This window comes from Lissotriton helveticus, chromosome 1_1 (assembly GCF_964261635.1).
Source record: "Lissotriton helveticus chromosome 1_1, aLisHel1.1, whole genome shotgun sequence".
NCBI lineage: Eukaryota > Metazoa > Chordata > Amphibia > Caudata > Salamandridae > Lissotriton > Lissotriton helveticus.
Genome location: NC_136057.1, coordinates 1,958,353,416 through 1,958,370,348, shown reverse-complemented (window position 1 = coordinate 1,958,370,348; position 16,933 = coordinate 1,958,353,416). Strand labels below are relative to the sequence as shown.

General features: G+C 44.3%; 1 protein-coding gene across 1 annotated transcript in view; it reads left to right on the top strand.

Annotated features, from left to right (window-relative positions):
* CRB1 (crumbs cell polarity complex component 1) overlaps nt 1-16,933 on the top strand; it is an 878,642-nt gene that overhangs the window by 310,603 nt on the left and 551,106 nt on the right. The window contains exon 2 of the mRNA XM_078644026.1: nt 12,749-13,327. Coding sequence (XP_078500152.1) covers nt 12,749-13,327 — 579 coding nt within the window. The remainder of the gene's footprint in view (nt 1-12,748; nt 13,328-16,933) is intronic.

The window sequence follows — 16,933 nt, the reverse complement described above, 5'->3', positions numbered from 1 at the left end:
ATTCTCACTCCAGAGAATGCAACTGTAGGGAAAGTGTTGAATAGCGTAGGGGTAAAAATTACTATTCCCACTCCAGAGAGTGCAACAGTAGGGAAAGTGTTGGATAGCAAAGGGGTAAAAATTACTATTCCCACTCTAGAGAGTGCAACAGTAGGGAAAGTGTTGGATAGCATAGAAGTTCAAAAATACCATACTTATAAATAAATTAATATTTTAAAATATTTAAAAAAATTTAATATTAAATAAATCTAAACTATTTACAAATACCAAAACACAATTATTAAAAACATAATTACCAATGAATAATTAAGTAAAACTACATTAATAATAAGTACCAATTATTATTAATTAATTACCAATTAATAATTAATCACCAGTAATATAATTAACAAAATTAATTAATTCAAATAAATTAATACTTAATTACATTTACATTACTTCCCATCCTTCCCCACTATAAACTCATAACCCGCTACAGAACATAATTATCAATTAACACAAATCAATTATCAATTAATAATAAACAATTATATAATTAACAAAAACAATTAATTAAAATAAATGATTACTTAATTTCATTTAAATTACATCCCACCCTATTCTTCTATAAACCCATAACCCGCTACAGAACATAATTATCAATTAATCAATTAATTCAAAGTAATTACCAATTAATAAAAATTAATTACCAATTAATTAAAATTAATTTATAATTCATAACAATTAATTAATTTAGTGTAATTAAATTGCTTCCCACCCTATTCCCCTATAAACCCACAACCCGCTACAGAACATAATTGCCAATTAATCAATTAATTTAAATTAATTACCAATTAATAAAAAATAATTACCAATTAATTTAAATTAATTTATAATTCCTAAAAATTAATAATTAAATTTGTATAATTAAATTACTTCCCATCCTATTCCCCTATAAACCCACAACCCGCTACAGTACTAAAATACAAAATTAAAATAAATTACATTAAAAAGAAATAAGACATATTAAATACATAATAATATACATAAAAATCGATATTAGTAACATCGATATTACTAACATCGATATCGATATTAACAAAATCGATATTACTTACCTTCGAAATTCTGTCCTATCGATATTAAAAATATCGATGTTACTTACCTTTTATATTCTAGCCCTTCGATATTTAAACATCGACATTATTGTATTTCGATATTTAAAAAACTATATTTTGTCTGTCTACCGTTTCAGAATGCAAAGAGCTGGTGGCTAAAAACTTATGAAAGGCTGTAGATGACAGGGCTGAAATTTACGCATGTGTCATAAGGAATAAAATACATAAGTGTAATGTGGCAGAAATCTGGGGGATATATATAAAAACGTCGACATTTGGGAAAAGTGGTGTTATGGGCCCTAATAGACTATGGAATGAGGCAATGTCAAAGCTAAATGACAGGGCATGTTATTGGATCAGTAATTTGCTGGCCCTAAGAGGAATTTCCAATGAATTTCCTGGAAAATTGGTGGCATGGAAGAATGCGGGACTTTTAACTATGGATGAATATCAATTTATCGGAAAAGATCACCCAACAATCCCAAACATCTATTTTATTCCTAAGATCCATAAAAATGCACTGAAGCCTCCTGGAAGACCAATCATCTTGGCACAACAAAGTTTACTTGAAAATGCTTCCAAGTATATTGACTTTTTTACAGGACCTAGGGCTAGATGTAGGTAATTCTATTTTACCACTTCTTAAATACCGAATTTTACCGATTCGGTATTTAAGAAGTGGTAAAATAGAGGGGGGGGTGTAGGTATTTCTGAATCGGTAAATACCGAATCGTTAAGATTCGGTATTTACCGATTCTGTAAATACCGATTCGGTAATGCCCACTGATTCCTATGGGCATTGAAGCCCATAGGAATCAATGGGCAATACCGAATCGGTATTTACCGATTCGGTAAATACCGATTAAAGCAAGGGTGCAGGGGGTGTCACTTTGACACCCTCTAGCACCCCAAATACAGGCATGTGCGCCATGTGGCACACAGACATGCCCTAAGGGCATGTCTGTCTGTCACATGGCATAGGTGTGCATGCACAGATGTGCATGCACACCTGAATTCGGTATTTTACCACACAATAGGATTGTGTGGTAAAATACCGAATTCTGAAGGCCTGTAGCACTGTAAACAGTGCTACCTACATTTTGGATTTACCGAATCGGTAAAATTACCGATTCGGTATTTTACAGATTTGGTAAATTTACCGATTCGGTAAATTTACTGAATCTGTAAAATGATGCCCCTACATCACAAATACCCATTTACTGATCGGTAACGGCCGAAATCGGCCGTTACCGGTCGGTAAATGGCCTCCTACATCTGGCCCCTAGTTCATCAACTGCCATAATATATAAGGGGCACAAGTGATTTAATTTCCAAGTTGAAAAACTTTAGATGGAACAGAAATGACATGCTAGTAACTCGATGTTGTATCCTTATATACTTGCATTAACCATAAAGATGGGATATGTGCAATTGAACATTACCTAGGAAAGAACAAAATGACTTTTCCCCAACACAATGTAATGTTTGTGAACATGACTAATATTTGTCTGAACAATAACATATTTATGTGTGACAATACTCATTACCAGCAGCTGCGGGGAGTGGCTATGGGGGCCAGCTTCTCCCCCAGCTATGCCTGTTTGTTCATGGGCTGGTAGGAAGAGCTGGTTCCCCGAGACATGCACAAACATTATATGGACAAAAATGTCAGAATGCTTTATAGATACATAGATTATTTGTTCATTGTGTGGGAGGGCTCAGAAATTGAAGCTATGAAGTTTGTGTCAGATATAAACAAAAACAATATTAACTTAAACTTCATGTCCACCATTAGTGACACAAGTATTCATTTCCTGGATGTTGAAATATACCCTAATGTAAATAAACTAGAAACCAGGTTATACAGAAAAGAAACAGCCGGAACCTCTGTTCTCCACTCTACAAGTTTCCATTCCAGACACCTAATTCAAAGTTTCCCCTACGGAGAAATGTTGCACTTAAAGAGAATCTGTAGCAACACCTCAGATCTGGCTAAAGCCCAGCAGGATAGCAAGAATGAATGAATGAATGAATGAATTTGGGATTTCTAAAGCGCATGGCTGCCCGGGAGCGTCCCAGCGCTGTAGAAAATATTTGTATCCAGGGGGGTATTCAAGAAAAACTATAGAGGCAGCTATTTGCGAAACACAGCATTTAGAGAGGGAGCAGCGTCTTACTACCAACAAAAAATAAGATCAGAACCACTAATCTAATCAAAATCCAAATGAGTTAAGACTTATTATCGTATTTAGTGCCCAAGAAAATCACTCAAAAAAATCGTACTGCGCACAGCGTAATCTGCAGAATCCTGCTGATAAAAAAAAACGTTTGGTCATTGGCCCCAGGGGGGACCAAATCCTGGGGGCAATACTTACCCCCCCCCACGGTCCCCAATGGAGTGGGCCAGCCCCAGGAGATGGGGTCCCTGGGGCTATTAGTGGCCCAGGAGGGGGGGCACGTGGCCCCCCTCCCCAAATTAGGAAAAAAAAAACAACAAAGGCCGGCCCGGGGGATGGGGTCCCCGGGGCCATAAGGAGGGGGGCAAGGCAGCCCCCTCCCAAAAAATATTATAAAAAAGGGGCCATGCCCCGGGGGCTGGGCTGCCAGGGGCTGATTAAGGCCTCGAGAGGAGGGCCCCCTTCCCAATTTTTTAATAAAAATAAATAAATAAATAGGGGGCAGGCCCTGGGGGATAGGGTCCCCAGGACCCAAAAATGAGAAAAAGAAGGGGGACTATGCAGCCCCCCATCTTAAAAAAAAAAAAAAGAAATACCGGCATCGCGCCAGAGGCCACGCCCCCTCCTTTCAACACTCTGCAAACGTGCCCCCTGGAGCGTTTGCAGATGGGGAACAAATTCCCCTTGAATACTGGTGGTCCCTGGGGGGCAACTAGTCCACCAGGAACTTCCAGTATGTGCCAGGGGGCTGTGTTGCAGAGAGGTGTTCTGAGGCCACGCCCCTTTTTACACCTCTCTGCAACGCAGCTCTGTGGCACTTACTGGTACCTGGTGGACTAACAACTACCTACTGGCGACCGCCAGTAGGTAGTTATACCAGTAGGTAGATATATATATATTACCAGTAGGTATTTATATATATATATTACCTACTGGCGGTCGCCAGTAGGTAGTTATAGTTAGGACCTAGTTTCCATAGGAAATCCGCAACATTCTATTTGGAATAACTTTGGCGCTGGTCGACAAATACACGCAAAATTCTCCAAGGAAATGGCCTGCTCCGCTCCTTCCCTGAAAGTTTGGGGGTGATTCGTGAAGCGGGGGCTGAGAAAAAAGGGGGGTCCCAAACGTGTTTTCCCCATGCAATTTTCCATAGAACCTTTATTCAGGGCTAGAGCCCGAACGGTTGAACGGAATTACACCAAATTTGGCAAAAAGGTAGAGTTTGGTTCACTGATCACGCTTTTTGTTGAATGGTGTAAATCCGTTCAGTAGTTCCTGAGAAAATCATAAGTATATCTATAGGAGCTTACCGTAAGCTTACTGTAAGCTTACTGTACTCTGTAAACTTCCGAGCACGAGCTGCACGCTGATTGGATGTCAACTGCCTGTCAATACTCCAAACCAGGAAGTGTTGGCAGCCATCTTGTGCCTCGGTAGAACCGAGGCACAATAAAGCTGAAAACAAACGCGCAAAACACGCAAAGGGGGCAGGGTAGACACACCCTGACCCCCTAGGCCTGCTCAGGGGGTCCCACGACGTACGTGAACTCCGCGGAAAAAAAAACCCCGGTCTGCTTTTTTTAAAAATTAGCCCCCGGGGGGACCAAATCCCGGGGGCATATTTCAAAAAAAGTGTGGGGGGGCCCAACCGCCCCCACACTGCCCCCGGGGTCCGCCTGCCCCGGGGCAAAGTTATTACGCTAGCGGGGGCACATGGCCCCCCTGCAGCCCCGGGGAACGCCACCCCCCAGGGCAAAGACATTAATGATAGGGGGCTTCTAAGGCCCTCCGAGCCCCGGGGACCGCCACCCCCCGGGGCTTCGTTTTTAATAAAAAAAAACTGTGGGGGGGCTCAAGCCTCCCCACACGCCCCGGGGACCGCCACCTCCCCGGGGCACTAATATGCAAATAGGGGGGTCCGTGACGGACCCCCCAGGCCTGGGGACCCACCACTCCCGGGGCTTCGTACATGTTGGGAGGGGGGCAGCACGGCCCCCCTCCTGGAGCCCTTTATGCCTCTGGGGATAGCCACCCTCCAGGGCCGGCTCCTGCAGTGTCCCGGGGTGCCTACCCCCGGGACACTGCTGTTTGCTGTGGTAGGGCGGGAGCTTCGTTTTTAATAAAAAAAACCTTTGGGAGGGCTCAAGCCTCCCCACACGCCCCGGGGACCGCCACCTCCCTGGGGCACTAATATGCAAATAGGGGGGACCGTGACGGACCCCCAGCCCCGGGGACCACCACCCCCCGGGGCTTCGTACATGTTGGGAGGGGGGCAGTGCGGCCCCCCTCCTGGAGCCATTTCTGGCCCTGGGGACCGCCACACTCCAGGGCCGGCTCCTGTAGTGTCCCGCGGCGCCTACCCCCGGGACACTGCTGTTTGCTGTATTAGGGCGGGAGCTTCGCGGCTCCCACCCTAACACAGCAAACTGCTTTGATTTTTGAAAGAGAGAGCAGGAAACCTGCTCTCTCTTTCAAAAATCAAAGCCGATTGCTTTTCTGTATGTGGAGCAGCATGTTAGCTGCTCCCCATACAGAAAAGCAATGCCGGCTCCCGCAGGATGCGGGGGCCGGCAGGGACCGTGGGGGGCTTGGGCACCCCCCCACTGCCCCCAACGTGGAGGGCCAGGCCCCGGGGGATGGGGTCCCCGGGGCCAGAAGTGGCCCCTCTTCCCTAAAAAAATAATAATAAAAAAGGCAGACCCCGGGGGATGGGGTCCCCGGGACCTTAAGGAGGGTATAGGAGGGGGGCCACGTGGCCCCCCGCCACAAAAAAGAAAACAATTATGTTGGCCATGCCCCGGGGGATGGGTTCCCCAGGGCCGAAATAGGCCACGGGAGGGGGGGCCACGCGGCCCCCTTCCGATTTAAAAAAAAAAAAAAAATAAATAAAAAATTGGGGGCAGGCCCTGGGGGATGGGGTCCCCTGTGCAAAAAAAAAAAGAACAAGAAGGGGTGCTTCACAGCCCCCCTTCTTAAAAGTTTATTTTTTTTATAAACCGGGATCGGGAGGAGGCCACGCCTCTTCCCTGCACATCTCTGCAAACGTGCCCCCTGGCGTGTTTGCAGAGGGGGAAGTAATTCCCCTTGCATACCGGGGGTCCCTGGGGGCCAACTAGCCCACCAGGAGCCTCCAGTATGGGCCAGGGGGCTCCTTTGCAGAGACGTGTTAGGAGGCCTGCCCCTTTTTACACCTCTCTGCAACGCAGCCTCCTGACGCATACTGGAGGTTGCTGGTGGGCTAGTTGGCCCCCAGGGACCCCCAGTATGCAAGGGGAATTAGTTCCCCCTCTGAAAAAGCACCAGGGGGCTGTGTTGCAGAGAGGTGTAAAAAGGGGCGTGGCCTCTTTACACCTCTCTGCAACGCAGCCCTCTGGCGCACACTGGAGGTTCCTGGTGGGCTAGTTGGCCCCCAGGGACCCCCAGTATGCAAGGGGAATTAGTTCCCTCTCTGAAAAAGCGCCAGGGGGCTGTGTTGCAGAGAGGTGTAATGAGGCAACGCCCCTTTTTACACCTCTCTGCAATGCAGCCCCCTGGCGCATACTGGAGGTTCCTGGTGGGCTAGTTGGCCCCCAGGGACCCCCAGTATGCAAGGGGAATTAGTTCCCCCTCTGCAAACGCGCCAGGGGGCTGCGTTGCAGAGAGGTGTAAAAAGGGGCGTGGCCTCTTTACACCTCTCTGCAACGCAGCCCCCTGGCGCACACTGGAGGTTCCTGGTGGGCTAGTTGGCCCCCAGGGACCCCCAGTATGCAAGGGGAATTAGTTCCCTCTCTGAAAAAGCGCCAGGGGGCTGTGTTGCAGAGAGGTGTAATGAGGCAACGCCCCTTTTTACACCTCTCTGCAATGCAGCCCCCTGGCGCATACTGGAGGTTCCTGGTGGGCTAGTTGGCCCCCAGGGACCCCCAGTATGCAAGGGGAATTAGTTCCCCCTCTGCAAACGCGCCAGGGGGCTGCGTTGCAGAGAGGTGTAAAAAGGGGCGTGGCCTCTTTACACCTCTCTGCAACGCAGCCCCCTGGCGCACACTGGAGGTACCTGGTGGGCTAGTTGGCCCCCAGGGAGCTCCAGTATGCAAGGGGAATTAGTTCCCCCTCTGCAAACGCGCCAGGGGGCTGCGTTGCAGAGAGGTGTAATGAGGCAACGCCCCTTTTTACACCCCTCTGCAACTCATTCCCCTGGCGCAAGTCCAATTGGTCGCACACTGCTTGTCCTATCAGCGTGTTGCCCCAAAGCATTGTGGTCCATGAAGTAAGCATCAGCAGGTGCGCCTCTGCCAGAGTCTTGAGCAAAAATCAGTGTCGCGTTGGCCATCCCTGGACACGTGTTTCGAGGTTGTTACCTCTCATCAGCAGGGAATAGGCATATATGTAGGGGTGCTGCGTAGGCTGCCAAAAAATATTCTCAGGTCCGGTACCACTCGTGGCACGCAGGTGCGTAACCCGGGCTCGTCAGCCCCACCAGCTCAAGGGAGCTTGGATATAAAAGTAAGTCCAATTGGTCGCACACTGCTTGTCCTATCAGCGTGTTTCCCCAAAGCATTGTGGTCCATGAAGTAAGCATCAGCGGGTGCGCCTCTGCCAGAGTCTTGAGCAAAAATCACTGTCGCGTTGACCATCCCTGGACACGTGTTTCGAGGTTGTTACCTCTCATCAGCAGGGAATAGGCATATATGTAGGGGTGCTGCGTAGGCTGCCAAAAAATATTCTCAGGTCCGGTACCACTCGTGGCACGCAGGTGCGTAACCCGGGCTCGTCAGCCCCACCAGCTCAAGGGAGCCTGAATATAAAAGTAAGTCCAATTGGTCGCACACTGCTTGTCCTACCAGTGTGTTGCCCCAAAGCATTTTATGATCCATGAAGTAAGCATCAGCGAAAGAGAAAAACAAAGAAAAAATAGGAGTGACACCTAGGTGGTCCGAAGGTGGAACAACCACAAGTGTAAGGAGGGAATCCATTAAATCAGAAACAGGCAATTGAAATAGACTGAAAAGTTATCCAATCATGAGCATGGGCAGACTCAAATCCCACGCTAAGTATTTATAAAGGTATTTGTTACACTGCTGCCTATTGCAAACAACTAAAGTTATCTGAAGAAACAACAAAAAAGTTTCTTGAAAGTAGGTCATCTCCTGTAATGTGTAACAATGAGTTCCACATCAGTAATTAATAATATTTCCAAGGATATATTTATGAACTCCCTGGAGAGCAGTCATCAGATGTGCCCCTCTGCGGCAATAACCTCATTCAAATAATAGCTCTTTCAACATTCTGTAGCTTACGATCTGGGTAGCTCTATAGTATGTTGGTGAAATGAATACAGATGTATGAATTTTCGTTTTCTTTCCTAAAACTTTAAAGATTAAGATTGCACATAAAGTAATTTATAGAGAGATCAATAGAGTTTGGGCTGGTGCAAAAAGCTTTACCCACCATGGTCTTTCCAGTGAAATCTTGGAACTACCAAGAGGTGGTGACACATGACTTGATTTGCAGACATAAGAATGCCACTTACCATGAAGAAATGTGAGTCATGCATCGAGATTTGAATATTATCTGTACATAAATATGCAAACCCTTGACCTCTTTCAGTGTTTGCTGGTTGACTTTGGTGAGTTCAAGTTGAGTATGTACTTGTAGCTTTGCTTTGTATGGGTTGGAGCTTGTTGGTAGGCCAAGGTAGAGGGAGTCTGCATAAGTTTAGATGGAATGGCTGCTTCCACCAAAAAAGCTTTAAAATGAAGAGGGAGGAATGTATTGAGATTTGATTAATGGGCTGTCTTTTGTTTGTGCACGGTTTGTATTTCTCAGTGATTTGTCAGTTAACCCCCTTTATCTACTAATGCTAAATGATATTTGGGAAAAACATATAAACACGTAAATAGTGAAACATCTATGCAAGTATAATGTGATATCTGGCTGTGTTTGAATTTTGAAATGGTTCTGCTGTCCCATCCCAGATGATGCTGACTAGTGATAGTGCTGTTCCATTTTATTGTATCCGTTCATTCCTGAATGTGGCATATATCAAAAAGCGCCATGTGACATACGGCTATGGCGTGTCTGTGAATGAAGCAATCCCATTTGACTGCACGACAAGGATCAGTACCGAACAAGTTTGAGTTGCGCAGCTTGCGTGACAAGGAGATGGTATTTTTCTTTGAAACCCACCGCTCACAATTAAGCGGAACCATCTAAATCCACCAACATAGCTTTAAAGATGACTGGAAAAGAAAAATCCCTGTCCTTACTAGAGTCTCAAGAGCTGTGCGGATGCTTAGAATCTAATATTGAATGAAGGCTCATCCAGATGAGTCAGAGCCAGCAGTCGCTGTGTATTGTAAAGAGGGAATTCTTAGAGCCCTCACCCACCACTGACTATTGGTATTACTGTCATTAGAGCTGGACTCATCTATGTTTAGACATGAAACCAGACTGGAGGGAAATGGAGCTTCAGGCTAAGGCAGATAGAGGACAGTGATCAGAATGATCACAGCACAAGCATCTCTAAAACAATGTAAATGTTCTCCTTAGCTTCTCCAATGTACTTGGTGTTTGGATCCCAAATGTCTGCTTGGTTTACACCCCACAATCATTTTCCCCGTTTGGGACTCCAGTGTCGCTTATGAGAAGCATTGCTATGAATTTTCTCCTATCCAAGTAATCAGATTAGGGTTTTCTCAAACAACAAAGATAATTTTTGCTTTCACGGCTGGCTCTGATGAATGATTGATTACAGTGTTGTTGACCGTCACAATTGCTAGGCCGTCAAAGGATGCGATTGGTATAGCTGGAATGTGTTCTCACCCACAGTCCCGTGTTTCAATTAAACTAAGAAAATATTGAGCATGTTGTTCCATCATGGAATAGCACCAAATGAAAGTAGTGATTACTCTGGTTCTTATCTGTTGGATGACCTAATGAAAGCATACGGAGTACAGACATCACCTGAAGGATTCATTGCACTAGAACTGATAACTAACCGCCACAGGCCCTACCAGAATATATGGGTTATCAGCGCCTTTATCAAAATATAATACCTCTTCATCTGCCTCTAAAAGTATTTTCGTTGTTAAGGCGTTCGTGGTAAAGGCATATTCTTGTAAAAGTGTGCGTGGTAATGGCATGTATGGTGCCGACCATGTTGTAAATGCTGTTTCCTTATTAAAACTGCAATGGCAGGCTGCAATGGCAGGCCTGAGACCTGTTTTACAGGGCTACCTAAGTGGGTGGCACAATCAGTGCTTTAGGCCCACTGGTAGCATTTAATTTACAGGCCTTGCGTATGTGGGTTACACTTTTCTAGAGACTTACAAGTAATTCAAATGTGACAATTGGGTACAAGCCAATTCCACCAGGTTTAGGTGAGAGAGAGCACAAGAACGTTAGCACTAGTTAGCAGTGGTAAAGTGCACAGAGTCCTAAGGCCAAAGAAAACGAGATCAGTATAAATAGGAGGAGTGAAGGCAAAAACGCTTGGGTGAAGACAACCCGAATGCTGACAGGTCTAACAGAAGCTTTTAGAATCTCCACTTTCCAAGAGTGCTCATAAACGCAAGCATACACATGCATAAATATCACTTGGCATTCAATTACATATGCATACATTCTTTCAATTGCACTTTCTAATTTTTTTTTTGTCCTCTAGGGAAATACTTTCCTATGGAAAGAGCCCTATTGTTATATGCCACTAATTTGGGGGGATGTTCCCCACCCATTCCCGTCCTGAAATATGGTGTGATCCTGACCTCACGGAGTAAATCAGTGGCCAGTTCCATACTGGAAAGGGCTAAGAACATATTTGTGAAAGACCTAAAACTCTCAAGTTTGTTGGTATTCACAAACATTCCAAGACATACCCTCTCTGTAAAGGCCACCCATAATATTATAGGGAAATAAATGGATCTGGCAAGGTAAATTCACATCTTGTGAACAGTGTAAATCTGCATTCCTAAATCAAGCAATATCCATGTGTAATTTGAACTTCCTTCTGTGAATGAAGCCACAGATGGTTCAGTCAGGGCAAAGGAATATGACACGGTCAGGCACAGAGGAGATATAATGAAAATAGAAGGAAATATAAAAGAACCTCTTGATGTAGGTAGGCCCTTTTGAGATTGATTGTAATCGCCTGCATTAACAGATGTATTTCAGTGTATAGGTGACAATTTCCAGTGCCTGGCTCTGACAGTGTCTGCAATTGACCCTTTTCAATTTCATCATGGAGTCAGGACATGGCGTGGCCATTCAAGCACCATTGACAGGTAGACACACACACACACAGTTGATCTTTTCATGTTCGTAATATGTGGTTCAAGGTACATAAATGTAGTACTTGTGCTGCACAACACCTTGCTGAAATCCTTTGTGATTTGACAGTCATTTTCCTTAATACTTGAATTACTTTGGTGTGTCCACAAAGGTAAATTCAGCATAAACAGATGTTTACGACTGCATGTGCCTCAGTTAAGGCTGCCAGGAATTTCCAAAGAGATTTCTGACGAATCCGGTCGATCTCCCCATAACAAGTGTAGAGAGGTCTGCATCCATACATTCCCCTCTAGGATGAGAAAGAAATGCACCGACCCCATGCTTGATTACGCTGTAGTGGAAGAAGTTTATTGAAAGTATGTGCATTGATAAAAGGATTGGCTTAGCGAAAAGAACGCCTGTCCTTAAAACCTATTGTATTATTTAAATCAAGGAAAGAGTGGTAGATATTGTCCATCCCTGTTAGAAACAGTAGCAACATTTTTAGTATAGGTATTAAGATGATTTTAAAACAACTATACCGTTTTTAAAGGATTATTAATTGTATTGTAGTATTTTATCTGAGGAAATTGCTGATGAAAAATTGAGTTGTATACTGAATTTTAATTGTTATGGCATGATTGGCGGAAACAATAAATATTGTATTTGTATTTTGAAGGATTTTCTCCCCGAGTTAAAATATTTTCCTAGCAGAGAAAAAAAATGTGCATTTGTAGGAAGTTCTCCGCCAGGAGGAAAGCTGTACAGAGGGAATGCATTCCCAACAAGAAAATGTGGATTGTTGCTCCCCTCTGACGTTTTGACAAATAATAATATCACCAACACCCAACCACTTCCCTACTCTTAAGTACAACAGTTTTATAATTAACTCACAAGTCAGCATCACATCCTTTTTCAGTGCCAACAAGCCCTCGTGAGGATGTATTGCCTGTTTACATTGAAAGAAATGTCAGGGTGTATATGTAGAAAAGCACGAACGACAGGTTGGCCAATAATCCGGATCTATGCAAGATGTTACTTGCGAAATACAAACGTTGCACACTCCCTACTCTTGGCCTTGCGTGCATCACATTTATAATACATCTCAGTTACACATATCTGTTTACTGTTTTCTGTACTAAAAGCTCCTGGGCGTAACTTCTTCATAAAACTGCTTGTTAGGCACTTCTACTCTCTCCCTAATGATCATTGTTTTTTTTCTCCTTGTAGAATCACTGTGTGTGAGAAATGACTCCAGGTGCCTGGGCGACTCCTGTCAAAAGAACGCTATTTGTGAGGAAGGCTCAGAAGATGGAACCTGTCACTGCGGAAGAACATCAAATGGTGCTTTGGCAATAAAGTGTGACAGAGATCCCTGCGCCTCTGATCCCTGCCCACAGAACACTACCTGTTTCAGCACCGCAGGGAATCTAAGCTACACCTGCCAATGTGGCCCCGGGTACACCGGCAATGCTTGTCAAGGAGCTGTCAGACTCTGCGACACTAACCACTGCTGGGGTGGAAGTCAATGCGTGGTTGGCCCTGCCGGCCCCTTCTGCGACTGCGCGGCCGGGTACACGGGCGCGCTCTGCGATATCAACATCAACGAGTGCCTATCCAGTCCTTGCCGCAATGGTGCAGTGTGCCTGGACCGCGTTGACGGTTACTCCTGTTTCTGTGTCCCTGGATTTCAAGGCAAACACTGTGACATTGAAGTGAATGAATGCGTTTCTGAGCCCTGTCAAAATGGGGCTACGTGTATCAACAAAATAGGGAGCTACGTCTGCATTTGCCAGCAGGAGTACACCGGTAAGAAACAAGGGAGCATTTTGTGATGCTGATCAATCTTGATAATTGTATTTTCACTGAGATTATTCAGTTTTAATGTGTCTACTTTTTGCTTGTTATAGAAAGTTTAATGCGTACAATATCATCGCCATTTAAGTTAAACAAAGCATACATACATGCCAGTGCAATTCGGCCAGCTTAGTTATGGTGAAGTCAGACTTTCCATAGGAGAGCCATTTATTAGTTCCCTAATAACTTTAGTGCTGTTTGACACATATGCACAAAACTTTACATGTTCATCTAGGTTGGCTCCTTCATGGAGAATTTTTAGCTCATCTATCATGGATGGGACAGGGAAATGGAGGGTTGGGGCAAAAGTGTGTATTCTGATGTTGAATCCCTTAGTAAAGAAAGTTTGCCCTACGATACAGAAAAATATGAATGAACAGCAGTGGCGTAGCTAGCCCATGTGCCGCCCTTGGTGGTCCCTGCGTTTGTGGCCCGCGACGGTATGTAAAAGAGGGGGGGGGTGCTGGAGATTCCTGTGATAGCCACTGGTAAGAGGGGGGGTGTTCGGGGGATGCTGGTGTTTCCCGCGATGGCTGTAGGTAAGGGAGAGAGCGCCACCCCCAAAACTCATGATCCCCGGGGCAGACCATCCCCCCCAACCCCTAGCCCCCTCACTCCCCTCTTGCTACACCACTGATGGACAGAATTACACCAAATCTGGCACAACATTAGAATTTAATTCTGAAAGCCTGCTTTTCATGATTTGGTCTAAATTTGTTCACCTGTTTTTGAGAAATTAACATTTAAAGGGGTCTCAGGTTTGGCACGAAGGGGTTAACACTCAGAACATATTAGAGATACCTGGAGCAGTACTGTGGTACCGATGCCGCATTTACAAAATAATATAATATATATATTCAAACCAAACCTTGTTGATCCACAGAGCCTACCTTGCAGCCAGGCAATTTGGTACCACGGTTCCTGAGAAGGAACTGTGGCTGGAGCGCCCTGATTGCCTGATCAAAACATCAGGACAAAATGTTGCAGCCCCTATTTCTTGAGTTGGGGAATTTGCCTCTGAGTCTTGGAAAAGGATTAAAAGGGCATATATGACTTGGTAATCATAACCTGATCCCCTGTCCTTGCTGGGGGGCCCATGGGCACTCTCCCAGTGATATAATTACAAAAAATATTTTTCTCTTGGGTTTAGTGGTTCTACAGTGGGACCCCCTGTGAGGTAATGCAGAATTAATGCGACACTATCAGTACTGAAAAAACAAATTAACAAAATAAATTGCCCGCCCCCAGGTTGGGTTGGGTGCTGGTTATGGCTGCAGGCCAGGTTCTGCTGTCAAACCCTGCTTTGCAGAGTCAAAGGCTGTGCACAGCCAGGTTGGCCAAACCATATCTACTTGGTGCCATCTCTGTGGTCAGCTCCCACTGTGCATGGGCAGCCTGTGGCAGGTTGCGCGCAGGGCCTAGCCGTAGGCTGAGTGCAGTAGGGGTAAATGCTCACTACTGGCTTGGGTACTAGACCTGGACAAAGGCCATGCACAGCAGCGATTGGCTGTGTCTGATTGTGGGGCATAACCTTAAGTTAGAATATGATTAAAAAAACATATTAAAAAACTGAAAGAAAAAAAGATTAAAGTGATGTTATACTTAGGTGTTGAAATGAGATAAGAATTAACATTTAGTTATGATTTCGTGGATTAACTATAGCATGCTCCTCCCTCATACACTGCTTATGACCTGGTGTATTGCATCTCCCAAGGCATGTTAAATGACAATGATTACATAACTAATTACATTTCAAAGTACATCAGATGGCATAGCTGATATCATTCATGATGCTGCTATCAACATTACTCCATAAACCCTTATATCATTTTGAAAAAGAAAGTTGAGATTAGAGGGAATATAGTCCTGTACAGCATAAAAGAACTGTATATACATCCATGGGTGCATAGAATGGTAATAGCGCAAGCCTTGGAGCAAAATATGATAGTGCACAGTGAAAGTTAAATGGTCACAGTTTACCAATCAGCAAAGGTTCTGGTGCAAAACAGTACTATTTATTAAACTAGGGAAAGGCTGACTATGAGTTCCAGAGTCATGTTTCAAATAGGTTGTGATTTGAATCCAAAGATTGTTATAAAAAACTCTGTGAAAAAAGTTACATCTTTCTATTCACAACAAAGTATCAACCTGTGGCTGTCTGGGAATGTATCCATGTTGAATAGCTGTTATACATTGGTATAGACCAATTTTGTGTAAAGGGGACTTTTAAATGATATGGATGTTTAGTCCCAGAATTTCAAGGAAGATTTTGAGGCATTGGTGAATAATGTAGAATGTAAGGGCGACTCACTTAGAGATGTTTTAACTCCTATTTTACCAAACTATGGAAGGTTAACGACAGAGAAGACTCCTCTGGGGATAATGCTGAGGAAGGCATCACACACTAGGAGGGATGGACGGCTGCACCCCCCGGCTGAGGCACTACCCACACTATGGTTGTAGTCCTGCAGGACGTGCACCTCTGCGACTCCCCTTGCCTGGATTCCTGACTACAAATCACACAATTAAGCCCCTGCACCAGTTGGCCGCGGCGTGGTCATTTGCACTCACAGTTTTTGATACCCTGATTTCTTTGCACTAACTAGATTGAGCGATTACTGAGACAGTTTGATCTTTTTTTGGCTTCCTAGTTTAGATACATTGGCCGTTATGAATTTCCTTTATCTTGCTTTTAAGCGTTGTATGTGTGACCTTGCAGTCTGCAATAGACAGTCGTGACTCTTAAGGCACTGAATAAATAGCGGGGTTGGCCAGGTTCTGAAGGGGATATTGCAGGGAAGGGGATGGATGATTGAGCTTTGTGGAATGTACCTATCTTAGTTTACAATGGGTTTCCTTGCTTCCGTTATAAGACCGCTATGTTATTACTCACTATCCTTGTCCACACATGAGGAACTACTACCACTGGACCTGCACAGATGCCAACTGTTTGTATCATTCTTGAATCCTAATAGAATGCCAAGATCTTGACGTTTCAAGTATAAAGACGGGTCTTCACCTTCATGTATTGTATAATATAATTGCCAATAAAAATGGGGAAAAACAACAACTATGGGAGATTGGCCTGACTGAAAGTGTCTTATCAATTACTAATGCATGCCTGTAAACTCTGGATTCAAAATTGAGAAGTGCTTTAACTTGCATCAGGCTCGGCTTTAGCACTTGTGGCGTCTGGTGCAACATTTGTTTTTGTCACCCCCCATAACCTCCTTTTCCATGAATCCCCTCACCACCATCTTCCAACAGTGTCCTGTATTTTGTCAACTGATCTGTGTAGGGATAGGTCAGTTCCCGAAATACTGAGCTGCGAGGGTTGAAGAATGACCTGTCTAATTATTATTTGTTACACAGGTCGCAATTTGCAACCCCTTTCAATTACTTAAAATCACATTCAGCAGACCAACATGTGAGTGATTGTATTTAAATATTTTTTAATGCGTTTAAGTAAATAGGATTGCATTTAAAACAAAAAGGTTTCTTTTGCAGAAGATTTCACTGATAGTTGGAATTAGACCTGTGAACCACCACTTACTCTAA